Source organism: Alligator mississippiensis, chromosome 12 (genome assembly GCF_030867095.1).
Source record: "Alligator mississippiensis isolate rAllMis1 chromosome 12, rAllMis1, whole genome shotgun sequence".
Lineage (NCBI taxonomy): Eukaryota > Metazoa > Chordata > Crocodylia > Alligatoridae > Alligator > Alligator mississippiensis.
Window position 1 is genome coordinate 3,368,847 of NC_081835.1, and position 16,795 is coordinate 3,385,641.

At 42.6% G+C, this 16,795-nt stretch overlaps 2 protein-coding genes across 3 annotated transcripts in view; both read right to left on the bottom strand.

The window, feature by feature from the left end:
• The window catches only part of LOC106739677 (cadherin-related family member 3), a 46,853-nt gene extending 44,077 nt beyond the window's left edge, over positions 1-2,776 (bottom strand). Inside the window, exon 1 of the mRNA XM_059715996.1 lies at positions 2,706-2,776. Within this exon, the coding sequence (XP_059571979.1) occupies positions 2,706-2,776 (71 nt within the window). The remainder of the gene's footprint in view (positions 1-2,705) is intronic.
• A 3,376-nt stretch (positions 2,777-6,152) lies between these two features.
• Positions 6,153-16,781, bottom strand: THOC7 (THO complex subunit 7). 2 transcript variants are annotated; one of them, XM_014604994.3, is made up of 8 exons: positions 16,690-16,781; positions 16,492-16,609; positions 14,211-14,338; positions 13,771-13,857; positions 11,356-11,413; positions 7,767-7,833; positions 7,573-7,642; positions 6,153-6,531 (listed from the first exon to the last, which is right to left on the bottom strand). In XM_014604994.3, exons 1-8 carry the CDS (start codon positions 16,706-16,708, stop codon positions 6,464-6,466), a joined length of 615 nt encoding a protein of 204 aa, XP_014460480.1. In that variant the 5' UTR covers positions 16,709-16,781; the 3' UTR covers positions 6,153-6,463. The 2 variants fall into 2 exon arrangements, with proteins under 2 accessions (XP_014460480.1, XP_014460484.1); XM_014604998.3 differs by lacking the exon at positions 16,492-16,609 and having other exon boundaries at positions 16,690-16,773.
• Positions 16,782-16,795: the final 14 nt, after the last annotated feature.

A 16,795-nucleotide genomic window follows, 5' to 3' on the forward strand; every position in this document is an offset into this window, starting at 1 on the left:
GCAGTCTGATTTGAGATCCTCCCATTTGGATCTTGCACTAAAACCCCTCCATAATTGGAGGTGACTGCTCAGTTAAGAACTCAAAAAGCGAGCTTTCAAAAGAGTGAGCTGGAAGCAAAAGGCGAGACTCCATTAGCCTTGGGTACCTCCCTCTGAGAAGGTCAAGAGATGAGGAAAAGCCCTTCCCCTTTCTCCAGGGTCCTGGTGGAAGTGAGTTCACTTGCAAGACAGCCAGTGGATATCATTTAGCATCTTCTGTGTCTATTTTGACGTGACAATTGCAATCCTCTTGAACTGGAGCTCTGTTCCCAGTGCAATCATGCAATCCTTGTCCTGCTCAAGGCAGGATTGGGGATTGCCCCTGTGTGAATCCTCCTGGGCAAAGCTTTGCCTCACCTGCACTGAGGAAGTTCCCGTAATGGAGATGCCACCGCCTCTCTGTTCCAGTGCTGAATCATGTCCCTGGTTAGAGAGTTTGCCAAGGGGACAAGGCACCAGTTAAGTCCATCCCAAGCCTTTCTCACCCCCCTCAAGCAGCCTGTTCCTCTCACGGCTCTGTCCATTTTCTAACTGGGACTTGCACAGTCCTGCTGCATTCAAAAGCAAAGAGGCTTGTGCGGGAGAGTCTAGCACACTGCTTCTCAGCCTTTCTGGACTCAAGGTACTATAGAGGTACCACTGTAATGCTGGCAAAATGAGTAGCATCCAATTTCAGAAACTAATTTATAGATTATAGTGCTTATTTCCTTGCAGAGGGGTCTGGCAGTGGGGACAGGAGATCGTCCAGGCAGGGAAAAGCCTGATCCTGTGCTTATCTCCTAACACCTCGCTTATCTCCTTGCACCTCTTCAAAAAATCTGGTGGCACCCCAGGGTGCCCTGGCACCCTGGCTAAGAATCACTGCTCTAGCATTTGGCCATCCAACTGCCCATTTTGTATTTCTGGAACTCTTCATCTTAACCATAGTCTGGGATGACTCCACCAAAGGCAGAAGCATAAGGTTAATACAATACAGACATCTTGTGGATTGGGAAGCACTTTTTTCACTTAATTATACAGTTACTTGACCTGCAAGAGAGGTTAATAAACCAGACATCCTGTGGATTAGAAAAGCAAAGTTGCGTTTAGAGATGCCTTCGTCTTTTACTCCCTTGCATAGTAAGTTAATGCGCAGCTAAGAGGGAGTTGAGGATTTATTCAAGGATTAGAAAGACTGACACAGCTGTCTGTCTTCTGGAGGTATGGTTGCTACCCATCCCTATTTCATCATGAGACCCAATTTTTCGGCCGCGAGTCTCACGTCCTGGTTTGATCTTGCAGATTTTAACAATCAAACACTTGTTAAAGCTTTCTGTAGCTTCTAGAGACATCCATTTATACAATATTTTCAACACAGTGCTATTCAAAGGCATTGTTAGAAGCTTTCTAGAGTGACTGTCAAAGGAAAAGATCAAGAGGTTTCGAGAGGAAGTGAGCTGACTCAGTGTGTGAGATGGAAGGGAAAACTCATACAGATGGGGCAGTTCAAGGGCAAAAACATCTAACAGCTTTGGAGAATTGGTATGGAGGTAAGTAGAGGAGTAGGGAGATGTGAGATCAATGAAGCAGGGGAGAATTGCAACAACTGGCTGGAAAAGCAGAAGTATGAATGTGACTGACATTTTAAATGACTCTTTTAAAATGAAGGTGACACAAGATGGGGATGTCCTAAATCTGTTTTTGGAGCAAGAGAAATCAGTCAGTGCTGCAGCCTGGTAGATTCCCTAGAGTCTGGAGCAGGGACAAAGGGCTTGGACATGATGTAGTTGAACTGGTGCAGTTAGCCTTTATACCTGTGCAAACAAGGAATGGATGTGCAGTGTACAGCCCTGTACCCACGTAACTTGAATGCGATTATACAACTATCCTGGGAAAGATCAGGAGTAAAACTACACTAGTGTAAGTCATACCGTGGGTTCCTGCAGCTCCCTGGGAGTAGCAGTTTGTTCTAGGCCAGGGCTGTCCAACTGGTAGCCTGCAGGCTACAGGCAGCCTTAGCCGTTGGCTCTAGTAGCAGCGGGAGTCTCCAGCCTTCCCGTAGTGACAAGGTGCTGTAATAGCACCTACTGCAAGCTTCAACTTCAGGTTAATTGCTCATCTGTCTGCTCTAGATCCCAATGTACAAAACCAATGTCAGTCACTCCGGTGCACATATTGAGTGTTCCCTGAGAACATCCTAGGAGAGAGAACTGAGTGAAATACAGACTGGAGGAAAGGGGGATCAAGAAGCAAAAGTCTTCAGGGAAGTCTATGGGAAATGATGAAAGGCATTTTTAACACCTGCTTGCCTAGCCAAGCCATATTCTCTCCTAGCATCTAATCAGTGCATCATCCTGCATGTCCTGTACCCTTAAAAGGGCTTAGCAGGGATATATCTTACTCACAAGAAGGGTCTCATGTATGCTGCCATCAGTAGCACATCAACAGCAAGTGAACTTGCATTTAATTTACTCCTGTTCCATAGTGCCATTCAGTGCACGGCCTTGGGACATCCTACCAGACATGCAAGGTACCATGTTGGACATGCAGCTAGCAACCCACTGCTGGAGCCCCATTCCCTTCTCACAGCCTCTTCAAGGTGATGACCACTCCAGGGCCAGCCCTATTCCTTCTCCTCTTGTAATGTCCCACGTCATCTGTATCCATTTGTTGTCTTTTTGCCTTACTGGGAGCTGTTTGAGGCAGCTTTGAAGTTTTGTTTGTACAGCACCTTGCGCAGGGGGGGGCTCTCCTCCATGTTTAGGGTTCAAAGCAGTCACTGTGTTACAAATTACAAGTAATGAATCAGATTTTTAACCGGTTCAGGTTGAGCTAACTAAGAACAAATGCTTAAAAACAAGGCATTTGTGGAAAGAGGAAGAATTGCTTTCCCTTGAAGCTGCTGCATATTCACCGTGTTTAATGTTTTAATATTTGGGTTTTTCCCATATTTGCATGTTGCATATGATGCAAAATAGTTATGATTTTCATTCTTCCAAAGAAGTGCCAGCCATTCTCATCTGAATACTTTTTACTGTCATCTGGTTCCTTCTCTGTCAAAAAAAAAAAAAAAGAAGAAACTTTCTACACTTTAAAAGTAAAAAGAATGGGCAAAAAGTATGGCACCATTCAAATACGACTGTTGGAAAGCTTGAAATGCAGGTACCTAAAATAAAACTCATTTAATCTGCTCTCCATTGCTATCTAAAATCCTTCAGGCTGTATTTTTGCAATTTCCTTAGCTGGCTGCATCCATCCTCAGATTACCATGGTTTCACAAAGGGACAGCAATTCTGTTACTGGCAGTAGTGTCACAATGACCTCTTTTTCTGTCTGGAGATAAAATTACACCACATATGGCTTGGCCAGAATTTTTAATTTAAAAAGCACAAGTTCCTCATCTCTGTGTAATAGTTCGATTCTTTTCCTCTTTAGTTGCTTGCTCTTTGCAAGAAAGGGTAGTAACTTGTTATTAAAAAAAAATCTCTAGTGTAGAAAACAGCTTTTTCCTTTCTCAAATCATCTCTAGGTCTCCTTTTTGCTATTTCATGTCCATGTGGCAGTGGAAGTAGGGTGCTGTTTCTTGGCAACCAATAGCCTTCCTATTTAGGCAGAGCAGCTTAAAAGGGAGGCAACAATATTAAGAGTAAATTTAATTTCTGAAAATGTAATTTGGCATTCAGTTGGGATCCGAAGTAGGCTTGTGTGTGCGAATGTGGAGCAACATAAGTAAGCAGTAGCACAGTGGGATGCATCTCCAGAAGATGAGGATGAAACATTAGCAATCAGTCAGCTGTGATGCAAGGATGAATGCAATCAGGACAATGGTGGGAAGTCCAGCATGTTTTTCGGAGATCCTTTTGAGAGAGCTGGGGAGTCTGTAGTGGTATAGGCTACTTCTACACAGAAAGAGACACAAACTAGTGACCAAAGCTTAGAAATATGAGAACAAAGATATTGAACTTGTACAGGTGGCTAGTGAGGCTACTTGTAGGTAACTGTCACAATCAGTTGGTGATTTTAAATGTCATTAATTGTCTTTAAACCAAATCAGGTTTTCATAGGCATGATTATAGTCACCATCTCTTGCAGTTGAGTTAAATTAGGAGATCTTGACTTCTTTGGGTATTAGCTATTTCAGTATTGTATCACCATACATTGAACGGCAAGTTACAGTCTTCTGCTTGGATGCCACTCAAACCACTTATCTTCTGTCTCACGGACAGATAATCTGCTCCTCAATCCATACGTTTCAGTGACTGTCTTTCATTTTCCTTTGTCCCTCCCTTCACCAGGTTGACAGTCTTTTTAGAAAAAGTGACCAACAAATCCATAAATTTACTGGCAGAGAGACGCGGAATGCAAGTTTCTGGGAGATGAGATACTTCAATCATCTAAGCAATTTCAAAGAGTTCCAAATGAACCATGGGGAAGTATAAACTGAAAAACATGCATCTTCCATGTACATGCTGCTGCTAAAGCCTGTTTAGATGGTAAGAACAATTAAGATTTCAACTTACTGTGTTAATGAGGATGCTCTATATTTTTATGCAGGGCCTTACCAACTACAGTTAAACCTTGCTAATTTAGTCTCCATAAATTACATATCCAAGATAAAGGGTCTAATTTAGCAATCCTATAATAACGTTGCAGTTAAATTTACTGCTAAGCTTTGTTGTTCTTGCACAATATAAAATGGCTTCCAGAGGGGGAAAAATTAAATGACCCACAAGGCAGAACAATAAAGAAACAACTTGTGGTGATACTTTTTTTTTGTGAAAATTAAGCTATTATCAGTTTTCTTTGTTCCTGTTTTGGAAAAATATCAGTAAGTCTACAAGAAGCCAAGGCCGGATGCAGAAGGATTTAGGCAGCTAGATTCCATGTAAATCCTACCTCAGGCACCTCTATTCAACATTGCAATCCCCAATGCTCCCTCACAGCTTCTGCCAGACTGGAGGAGGCAGTGAAACTTCACAAGCATGCTACTTTTAGAGTTCTCCAGGCACCTGCAGTTGCATCAAGCCACATGCTATCCCTGTCTTGGCAGAGCTGAGCTAGTTCAAGTCAAGTGCTGATGGGGCTCCAGGTGTTTGTAGTCTGTGGAGTCTGCAGTTGCTGCTGCCATGTTCTTTTGACATGTGGAGGAAGAGCTGGTGCAGCCCCCCCGCCCCTCTCCTCTCCTCGCTTTGGGATTGGAGCACTCGGCCAGCAAGCAAGGACAAAGTTGAAATACTTAGCTGTGGTGGGTTCAACGCCACATTTCTTCCTACCCAAGGGAACGTGCTAAGCAGCGTGTTCAGGTGAAGGCACTCTCCGCTCCAACAGGAGAAGCAGTGTCATTGTGAAGAGTGTTAAAGTGATGTAGTAGCCAGGATATTCCAGGAACTATACAAGAGGCAAGGATTTTTGGGGATGCTATTTTTTATTGGACTGAAGAATGCCTTGTATTCAAAAGCCTGTCTATGCACTATGTCCAATAAAAGACAACATCCCAAAATTTCTCACCTCTCTGTAAAGAAAAGAATTCAAGATCAATTGGGATCCTCCTGGTTCTGTAGCTCAATAGTTAGAGCCCTTCCCTAGGGGTGGGCAAGCCAGGATCCCATGCCTGGCCCCCAGCCTGTTTATGTATTTGGTATTCAACAGTCATCAGACTCTGAACGCTAGCTGTATTCAATCCATTGCATCCTTATCTGTAGGAACACAGCATTCCAAATTATAATTAAGTTATTTCTTAGCTTGTGACCTTCGGTTGCCTTTGTGCACCATGGGGCTTGTATCTCTGATTTGAAGGCCCCACGGTGTTACCACAATACATGTAAATAAAACTAGCACAGTAAGATCATTAATGTTCTGAAGCTGCTGGAAAGGCAACACTTATGCAATATGAAAGTTATACTGTGTTAAACAAGAGTCATTGCTATTTTTTGTGAGTGGCTTCTAAGATGAATTAAATGGCTACTACATGGCAAAACTAGGAGTAAACCACTTAGCTTAGAGTCCACCAGCTAGATTCACGCACCCTGGCATCACTGGGCATCTAGAGACGTGCTCCAGAGTGGACTGGGTGGGGGAGGTGCTTTAATTAGCTACTAAACTATTTTCCTATCTTCAAAACAATCATGAGGAAATTGCTTGGAAAAATGTTTATTAATAACGCGTAAACATCTTCATTTTTAAAGACCATCCTAATGTCACACCTCACAACAAAAAGACTACAGATGTCTTAGCTCACAAGCTATTGTATTTTTTAGGCTTAATCAAATAAAATGCCTTTTACACTTTGCGTACAAAGATTATCTGCAACAATTCCATTGGCCCACTAACAAAACAAGTATTTTTTTTTAAAGAAAAATTTGAATTTGTAATCACAAGTCTAAGAGGTACCAGCTTCACTGCATGTTCGAAGCTGTAGAAATTCTCAGATAAGTCCAGAATCTAGCTACGGTTTGGTCTCTGTTTCCATTTGAGTTTCTTGGGATTCTTCTGCTTCCGAAAGTTTTTCATCATCTGTAATTCAAATTGTACCTGTTAGTCAAATACGCTCACACTTGCAAACTATACTAAAACGTAGTATTCCTGTTTAAAAAGTATGTTGCCCTCAATCTGTAGTTTAATAGTGTTAAGTACCTACGGAAAAAAAGTAATTCAGAGCTGAGACTGGCACTTACTCCTGAGCTTGTTTTGTTTCAGCTCCTGTAGCTATTACTGTATATGTTGAAAAAATATAGCAGTATTGATGCTTGAAGGTAATGACAGGATATAAGCTTGAATGATGCCTGTTGCTGATTTTACATGTCCAGAACCCTTTTTTACCACAGTAGTAATTCTAATACTTGACTCACTTGATGCTTTTCAGTGTGATTCATCTATGAGTCTCTGGTATGTCCAACTCAGAACGTTTTGTAAAGAAAGTAAATATCATTCACCCCATTTTAGACAACTAAGACGTGGACACGAAGTCCTAGCTAGTGACAGAGCTGAGAAAACAGCCTGAATCACCTGAATCCTAGTCTAGAGCCCCGTTCACCAGACTATACTGACTCTCTCATAATTCAATGTTGACAAGGTAAATTACTCAGTTGTATATTATATATATTACAGATTCAAGCAAGCATTAATAACCAATCTTCCCCTGCTACACAGCATCTAAGGGTGAAAAGTTCATCCCAATTCAACAAGGTCTGTGATACCTGGGAGACTGAAAGAGCATAAAAGCAGTTTAAAGGTGACCCTGTTCAGAAGACAACAACATAGCAGGCTCATAGAACAAAGTCTAAACAGACTTTTTATTTAGGAAAAAAAAGACTAATAAGGTACTGACAATAGTAATTGAATGTGGGCCAATAATACATAAACTTACATAAATTATGTTATATTTCCATGATAAAAGACAGTATTACTCTTAAAATGAAATGGGAAAAAAAATGCATGGATTACAGGGCTCGGTAATGCTGCCTTTTAAGTTGTCCAAGTGACTAATAAACCTATTCCAGTGAGTAGGGAGAGTGGAATTTGACCCTACATGTCTCTCATTTAGGTACAACCTACTTTCTAGAGTTTGCTGAAGTTCATGGATAGTACTCAGAAGAACATGAAACTGTTTTCGTCTCAATTCCAGCTAGAATGACAAAAAACAACACAAAGTAAATATTAGCAAATTAAGTGTACATATTCCCAAATATTTTATTGTCGATTATTTTGTAATTGAGATGAATAAATTGTATAGCAAAATAAAACTGTACCTTATCTTCAACATTTTCTTTAATGTGAGAAAGGTGTTGAAGTTCTTTTCCTAAAGCTTCTAGCTGCCTGTGCAGAAATTAAAAGTCATAGTATAAACAGTGCTTTAACTCTAATTATGCAATCATTTTGCCAATTATTGAAAAATAATTCAACTTGAGCAAAACTACAGAAAGTGAACTGCAGAATAGCTCCTATAATTGCACAATTACAAATGTATCTAGTATACTAAATAAAAATGACATTTGTGTAAAGCTCTTTCTAATGCAGGGATTAAGCTGTTATATTATATTCATGTATTACAGAAACCAAAGCCATTCAAAAACAAACCAATCCACTCGGTTGGGATGGAATCGTATACTAAGAATATGGTCTGTAAGAGCTCACTCTTGCTGTCCAACATGTTAGCAATCATTTACCAAATTATACAAAGGAAGTGCCAGAAGCAGGCTAAAGAAGATCCCAATGGTATTGTCACAAGCTTCACTCATTCACCCACCCCTTTTTGTTACAGGAGCAGTAACAGAGCAGTGCTTCAGGAGCAACCTGAGTGTTCCAGACAAGAATAAAGGAGTGGCCAGAGTGGATCAGACCAGAGGTCCATCCCATCTCTGAAAGTGGTTAAAACCAGATGCTTCAGTGGATGGCTACAGAAGCTTGCAGCAGATGCACAGTAATATTCCCTCATGTGGGCGGCAGGGTGAAACCTGACAGAAATTGACTTAAGCTCAAAAACACAATATTTAGTGCCCGTGGCAAAAGTATATTGTCATGGGCAGCATTTTATATCCTTGACACATTTAAATACCCATTTCCTTCCTGAATCCTGTTAAGTTCTTGGCCCTGACAACCTTCTCTAGCAAATGAGTTCCATAGCTTAACTAGATACATGAAGTTCAGTTTACTTACTTACGTTCCTAATTTGCTTAACTGCTTAATCATATGGTGACAGACTCATTTTTCTGCCCAGTGTTTACACTGCAACAAAAATTGTTAACTGTGTATAAGTCAAGTGTGCAGCACCATTCAGCCCCATTTTCTGATCTGTAAAATGGCTGTGCTCTCCAACCTTGGAACAACTAGAGGCCTTGGAAAATAACTGCATCTAGTCCATTTTAGAGCTGCTGTTAAAAGCCTTGCAAATGACAGCACCAGTCAGTTTGGGGGCTACTAACAGCTCAGCACTGACTGCAGTTGAGACGGGTTATTTTCTACCTAACCAGCATTGTTTGCATTAGGTTTGGGAAAATCCATAGTCTTTAAATTTTTTGTTACTTTCTAATTCTCTGGGACAGTAGCTATTAATAACAGATTACCAGTTTTGTCAGCTCAAGTCCGAAATAGCTAAGATACTGCTTCTAAATTCTTTGATGTTTAGTATGTGGGCCTGGTGATTTACTGCATTTTAAACTAAACACTTGCTCCAGCACTGCATCTGTCATCTCAATCCGAAAAATTCTCGTCTTTGTAAATAGAAAAGAATAAACCTAAGATGGACATCACCCTCAACATTCTTGCTCGTGAAGACAGGCACAAATATAATTTAGCTTTTCAGCAATGACTGTGTCTTTCTGAATTGCTTCCCTTAATCTTTGGTGAGCCAGCAGGCAGACTGATTTCTCCACACACCTGGCTTCCAGGTTGTGATATTCTTTGAAACGTTTCTTTTACATCTTTAGCTATTTATTCTTCTATCTCTTCTCATGTCTCTCTTTCTTAATGCCTGCTGTAATTCCTTTTAAGGCAGCCTGGGGCCAGCCAGTCCTGTTCAGCTGAAGACCTCTAAGGGGCTCAGGTGGGAATAAGCAGAAGAGAGGTTGGCCTGAAACAGGCAGGTTAAAGCACAGAATGAAAGGCCTTTGGACCCCTACAAGTTGCCTTAGCAGGGAGAAAGCTTTGTTTTGTGCGACTTTGCAAGTGTTTGGTGGCAGAAACAGTGTTTGTAGGCCTGGAAGAGATCTAGGCCTGGTGCTTAATCGTTCCTGGACTGTGGAAAGAGGGCAGCAGCCCACACTCCTGCTCACTGGTTTTACCATGGAAAGATCTCTGCTTAGCCTGACCAGGTCCTAAAATGTTATTATTACGCTTTGCCAGCTGGCTTCCTTTCTCCTCAGCACTATGCGTGTCTTGGAAGAGTCTCTTATTGTCCTTAGTAATATCCAAGCTACATCTAGAGATTTTATTTCTTACACAAGGGTCTTTTTGAACAACCTTCTTTTACTGAAGCCCTCCTTTGTAACATTTAGTGTCACCTCTTGGTATTCTGCTTGCTCTTTGGGTGTTGAAACTAACTATGCTATGGTCACTGTTAGTTAACAGCTCAGTTACTGTTACTTCTTGACTAGGCTCCTGTGTGATACTTATGACTAAGTCAATAATAGCCTCTCTTCTGGTGTGCTAAAGAACAGGCTGTTCCAAGAAAGAGTTTTTAAGTGATTCATTGAGAAATTATTTCTCTGAGATTTGTCCCATTGTGCCATATGACTAATGAATGTATATGACCGTAAGCCTCCCACACAATAAGCCCTCATATTTTTTTCTGGCAGGTTTTCATTACCCTTTTCCAATGAATAAGAACAACTTAAAAAGAGTAACACTTCGCAATCTGACTGGCTGTTGTGACAGCCAGGCCTCTCAAACCTGACTCAAATGTGGTCTTTTTTGGGTGTTGGATCTGACCCACTGGCAATCTCTGAAAGCTCTCCTCAAAAATTGAAGAGCAAGGATGGCCTTGAAGTTAAAGCAGTGAGTAGACTGGGATTTTTGCTGATCTTGGTCCAATCTGCACATCTGCTATACACTTCTATGCACCATTAGCTTAAGAAAAGTTGGTGAAGGCTACATATTTAGACCCTTCTAACTCTCTTTTTTAAAAAAATCTTTCATTTTAGCACTGTCCTAGTTTTCCATCTGCAAAACAGGGATAATCATCTCCTTTCATAGCCTTACACTGTTTCCCTTTATTTAGTTTGTAAATTGTACAGGATGAGGACTCTCTTCCTGTGCATTTGTACACTGCCTAGCAAAATGGGGTATAGCTTTAGTTCAGGCTTTGAATCCTAAGTCAAAAAATTGGAGGAGGAAACAAAGTAAAGGAAAGGGCAGAAAATTAAAACGTGTTGCTGCTATTTATAACTTTGCTAAGGAAACCTTTGCTCTGCTGCATTACGAAAGTAAATTTAACTGGCTCCTTTGTAAGAAGCAGGCATGATGCCTTGGTGGTTCTAGTTGATAATCAGTTAGCTAATTTGAAAAACCAAAGCTACTTCTGACAACTACGGAGTTTTCAATTGATAAATGGCATGTGCTTATTAGTTAAGCAGAAAATATAAATGTTGCACATAATTATCATTTCACACATTAGGATATATGTTAATTCATAAACTGACCAGCTAGATTCTGCAGTAAGTATCTAATCTAAATACTGAGGACCTATTAAATTCTGCCACGAGATACACATGCACTTCTCTTTGTTGATTTGGACTTGTATTTTATGTACAATCTGAGAGCAGAATTTGTCATATGAAAATGCATGATTTGAGTCTGAACAACAGAAAACATTATGTTCATCTCATTTTGTCCAATACTTACTTTAATGTTTCATGCCTGTCTGGATGGTGCTGTATTACTTTGGCCAATGCATCATATTCTGAAAAAAAAAAATCCAGGCAAAACATTTTTAAAAGGTTACTTGCTATAGCAATTGTGAAAGCATAGATTTGTTAACCCAAAATCACAGATAATGGAATACTAGTAACATGAATCCCTCCTACTTCCTGGAAAGACTTATTTTTAGGCTTCCTACTACGTGCAGCACAATCCCAGATGCTTAACTCTGCGGTAGTTACATGTGCCAAAGGAGATTTTAAAAACTCTTCATGGTAGGCCTGATCTACTCAACAGGACTACTCCAAAAAGAAAGCATCCTGCTCAGTATGAAATGTTGGTAGGATTGACCTCTTAAATGCAAAATTTGATGGCTTGTATATTCTGGAAAGTTTTCAATACTATGTGACTATATTGCATTTTATCTGTAAACACAGTTTACTACTTCTTCTCTCATATACTTCACTTCCCCCTCTATGCATCATTAATATGGTGGAGCCACACAACTGCTTTATCGTACACAGTTTACTGTATACATTTCCTATGATTACCATCTAGATGACTTGCCCCAATCAGTTACTAAGACTTTAGAAATAACGACATGATCCTGAGAAATAGGGTGATCCTGTAATTAGTTTATGCGCAAAGGTCACAGGTTTAGTCAGGGACATGGGTATGGGTGATGTGACTTTGCCATTTCCTGGCTTCAATGGTTGCATCTGTGCCAGGTATCTACCTCACATGGAAACCTTTGTGTACTGAATGTAGTTTCCCCCAAGAACTAGAGAGAATATGGCACATGCAATGTTATGGTATACAGACCTAAATGGAAATGTTTAAAATAAATTAGCAGTGAAATGATAAGCAGACTCCTTTTTATGAGAGATGATAAAATGCACAATTTGGAACTCCCTCAAAGTGGATTGCCAACACCTGTAGTTTTGCAGGGAAAGTAAGTGCCTTGTTGCTGGCTGCGTGCAAAAGGCTCTGAAAAGCTCCCAGGCAACTTCCTGAAGTACGTGCTTTAAAAAATAATGAAACAACAATTTATGCTGAGGACTTCTTGCCATACCCTTGATTGCTTATGTTGTAGTAGCACAACCTAGTGGTGACACCATTAGTTCTCTTTGTGGCTTTTTAATTTTTCAGGTGACTTACTTGGCTACTTATGTTTCTTCCTCATTATAAATTAGTGTTAGTTATTATTAGCTATCTTTTTTCAGTTTTAGAAATTCTATTTGTTATTGTAAGCTGCCTTGAGCCTTTGTTGAGGGCCACCTATAATCACAAATAAATTAATAATAGAATTGATTCAGCAGTAGCGTTCTGAACTGCCATGCAGGAGATCAACACTGCTACGTAGAGTGATTGTTTGGGTCTTGTTCTTTTCTACCACTGCTTTTTCCTGGTCGGGCAGAGAAATGTCTGGAAGGGAATGTGACTTTTGTTGCTCGCCCATAAACCTCCTCTTCGATTAGGCACAGCACAAACTAGCTCTGAAGAGAACCTTGTGCAGTTCTCGCAGGCGGGACTGAGAGGGGGAGGGCCAGCTGTGTTCACAGAGCACTGGCACATTAGAATATATTTTTGCATCCAAGTGGGATTCCCAGTTTTCCCTACCCTCCAACATCTGGGCATTATGAATTTCGAAGTGCCTGTCCTGGAAAATGTAATTCAGAAATACAAACTCGATTTCTTTTTTCATACTGATAAAACATGATCACAAAGCCAATTATTGCTTTTCTACTGTTTCTGACCGTAGACTTCCTTTGAAAACAGCAGCTTGATAATTTGCCTTAAGTTGAAGCATGACACTTAAAGTCCACCTTCAAAACAACAAAATGTTGATATTAATTGTAGGCTTGCTTCTCCAAATTCCTTTTCAGTCTATGTTCAATTTTAGCATGGTTTGAAAAGAAAAGGAATTAAGGTCATGATTCTGCAAAGATAATTAAAAAATGCACTCAGTGGGCACTTAGCAAATTTGGGAGGAGTATTTAATTCCCAGCTCTGTAAGTGTTTACATGCATGCTTAGTTTTACATTCCGAGTAGCTTCGTATTAACAGGATTGCTCATCGTATGTATGTAGTTTAAACATTAGACTTCAAGGCAGAACTGTGGCCTGAGTACTCATCCCAAATTGTCTTGGTCATCACTGAGGGCCTTTTCCTAGCTGTAACTGAAACAACATTATATGAATGACATCCAGAAAATGATCACATGAGAAATGGTATTTGTTCTCTTGAAGATGGCTAACATATTTGCTTGTACTTGGGCTGGAAACAAGTGTGACAATTTTAAAACTAAAGTTGTACTGGTCTGAAAGGCCCTGTAGAGCCAAAAGTCTACTTAAGCCTACCCTCCTTTTAGACATAGCTTCGTATGATGTAAAATCTTACCCTGGCGATTTTTTCGTATCCTCTTTGCTTGCAGAATCTGCTTTTTGCATTCAGCAATTTTTTCATGCGCTGCAGCTATGCTATTTTCTTAAAAAGAAAGAATATCAAAACGAATTCTGTAATCACATGCATCAAGAAACCAGTTCACTGAATCATAAAAACCTCTCATTAACTACAACATCAGGTAACACTATACTCTCTGATTAGCGCCAAATTTAAACATTTGGTACGGCCAGAAATTTTTAAATAACCTTATTCCTTTGCATTCCTTTTTTTTTTTTTCTATTTTAAATACCACACGGATGCTCAGAACCTGCGCATGGGTGCTCTTTATGACAAAAAGTTTGAAATACGCTTACCACATTTGTGAACTATTTATCAGGAATTAGTCACTATTATGTATGCAACCACAAACAAGTAGGACATGCAGTTCTCTTTACCTATGTCTTTATAGATTTTTTCATAGTTCTCCATTTCTTTCAGGTTCATATCATATACCAGCAGAGTTTTACCCATTGAAAATTCACATTGTGATAATGTGCTCAGCATGCGCTGGTACTGGGTGTATCTAAAGGAAGACAAGAAGAGATGTTCCTTTATAATTACAGTGCCTTACTATTACGGTGCCTTAGAAGACTAAGCATCCGATGAAAATATAAAAGCAGCTGAAGGAATATAATATTCCAAGTATTCAGTGCATCATTCTTGGAAAATGTAATTTAGAAAGACACTCTTGAGGCTCATTCTAGTGTTGCATCTTTAAGTTTATTTTCAGGATGCGAAGCATGTATTCGAGTAATGGAAAGATTTACCCCTGGATTAAAAATATCTCATTAGGGCAGCATTTATGTACACTCAGATTAGTAGCACTCAGAGGTTCTTGTCTGGATTACAGTTCCACGGTACTCTCGTCTGAAAGACCTGCAAGAGGGTATTCTTTTCCTCCCAGCACTTAAAATACCTTCTTTGTACCAGGCTCTCACATGTGGCCTTCTGGAACATACATACCGCAGAAACGGAGCCCAGAAACATGGACTACACACCATGCATCTGGCCCTGTTGAAACCTGCCGCCATTGCAGCCCACGGCAGTTCATTGCCTTGTTGCTCGGGGGATTGCAAACACTGCAGGGCTATGGTTCTCAACCTTTCTTAGACCCAAGGCAGCCCTTGCTAGACTCAAGACCCCCAGCAAAAAATGCCAGCTCTTAGTCTGCGCTCCATGTTCAACTTCCGTTCCAAAGAACTCGCAAAGGCCCAAAACAGGTGGGAACATTTGTAACCCCCTTGATTCCCGTTTGAAGCCTCTGGATGGAAAAGGTGAATTAGGTTTGCAACCCTCCCAGCACTAACCTTGCATGGACACCCCAGAAAGCAGCTTGGGGCACCTGGAAAGGATCTTTGTAATCCCCTGGATTCCTGTTCTAAGTCTCTGGGTGGATGCAGTGAATCGGGTTTGTACCCTTCACAGTTACAGCTTTGTGTGGACACCCCAGAAAACAGCTGAGAGCACCCTAGAAAGGATCTCAGGGCAGCTCACAAAGGATGGAAACCCCCCGGGATTCCTGTCTGAAATCTCTGGGTGGATGCGGTGAATCGGGTTTGCACCCCTCACTGCAGCTGATCTTCTGTAGCACCCCAGGAAGCATCTCAGGGCACCCCAAAAAGGATCTTTGTGACCCCCTGAATTGCCATTTGAAGTCTCCGAGTGGATGCAGTGAATCGGGTTTGCCCCCCTCACCGTGCTACCCTGCATGGGCACCCTGGGAAGCAGCTCAGGGTAAAGCTAGAAGGCAGCTGGAGAGCACCCCAGAAAGGATTTCCTGGCTTCCTGTTAGCAACCTTGGGGTGGATGTGGAAAACTGAGTCTGCACCCTGGAAAGCCCCTCAGGGCACCCCAATGGGGATCTCAGGGTACCCCAAATGGGGATCTCAAGGGCATGCCAGAGGAGCTCTCAAGGGCACTCCAGGGGGGATCCCAGGGCACCCCATTAAAACCTCAAGGGCACCCCAGATGGGATCCCAGAGCACTTCAAATGGGGATCTCGAGGGCACATCAGAGGGGGGATCTCTGGGCACCCCAATGGGGATCTCAAGGGCATGTCAGAGGAGATCTCAAGGGCACCCCAGCAAAACCTCAAGGACACCCCAGATGGGATCCCAGGGCATCCCAGAGGAGATGCACCTCAAATGGGGATCTCAAGGGCACGTCAGAAAAGATGTCAGGGACACCCGAGAAGAGATCCCAGGGCACCCCAGCAAACTCTCAAGGGTCCCCCAGAGGGGATCCCATGGACACCCCAAATGGGGATCTCGGGGCATGCCAGAGGGGATCCCAGAGCACCCCATCAAGATATCAAGGGCACTCCAGGGGGGATGTCAGGGTACCCCAAATGGGGGTCTCAAGGGCATGTCAGAGGAGATCTCAAGGGCACCCCAGGGGGGATCCCAAGGCACCCCAGCAAGGATCTCAAGGGCACCCCAGATGGGACCCCAGGGCATCCCAGAGGGGATCTCAAGGGTCTGCTAGAGGGGATCTCATGGACACCCCCGACAGGATCCCAGGAGCACTGCAGAGGGGATCCCACGGACACCCCAAATGGGGATCTCAAGGGCCTGCCAGAGGGGATCGCAGGGCACCCCACGGGGGGGTCTCACGGCCCCCCTCCCCCCGAGGGTCCCCGGCCCGGCCCGGCCCGGCACGGCTGTGGTGGGCGCGCACCCCTCCTCGTGGCTGGCGCCGTGGCCCCACTTGAGGAAGCTCTTGACCAGCAGGTTGATGCGGCGGTCGTCGCCCGCGCCGTCGCCGTCGATCAGCAGCCGCTTGCGGATCACCTCGTCTGCAAAACACCGCGCGTCAGCCGCCCGCGCCCCCCACCCGGCCCGGGCCCACCCGCGCCCCGGCCCGGCCCGGCCTCACCGTCCGTGACGGCGCCCATGGCGGCAGCGATGTCGATGGCGGCGGCGGGGAGGCGGCGGCGGCGGCGGTGAGGTCAGCTTCCCACAATGCAGCCGGCTGCGCGGCA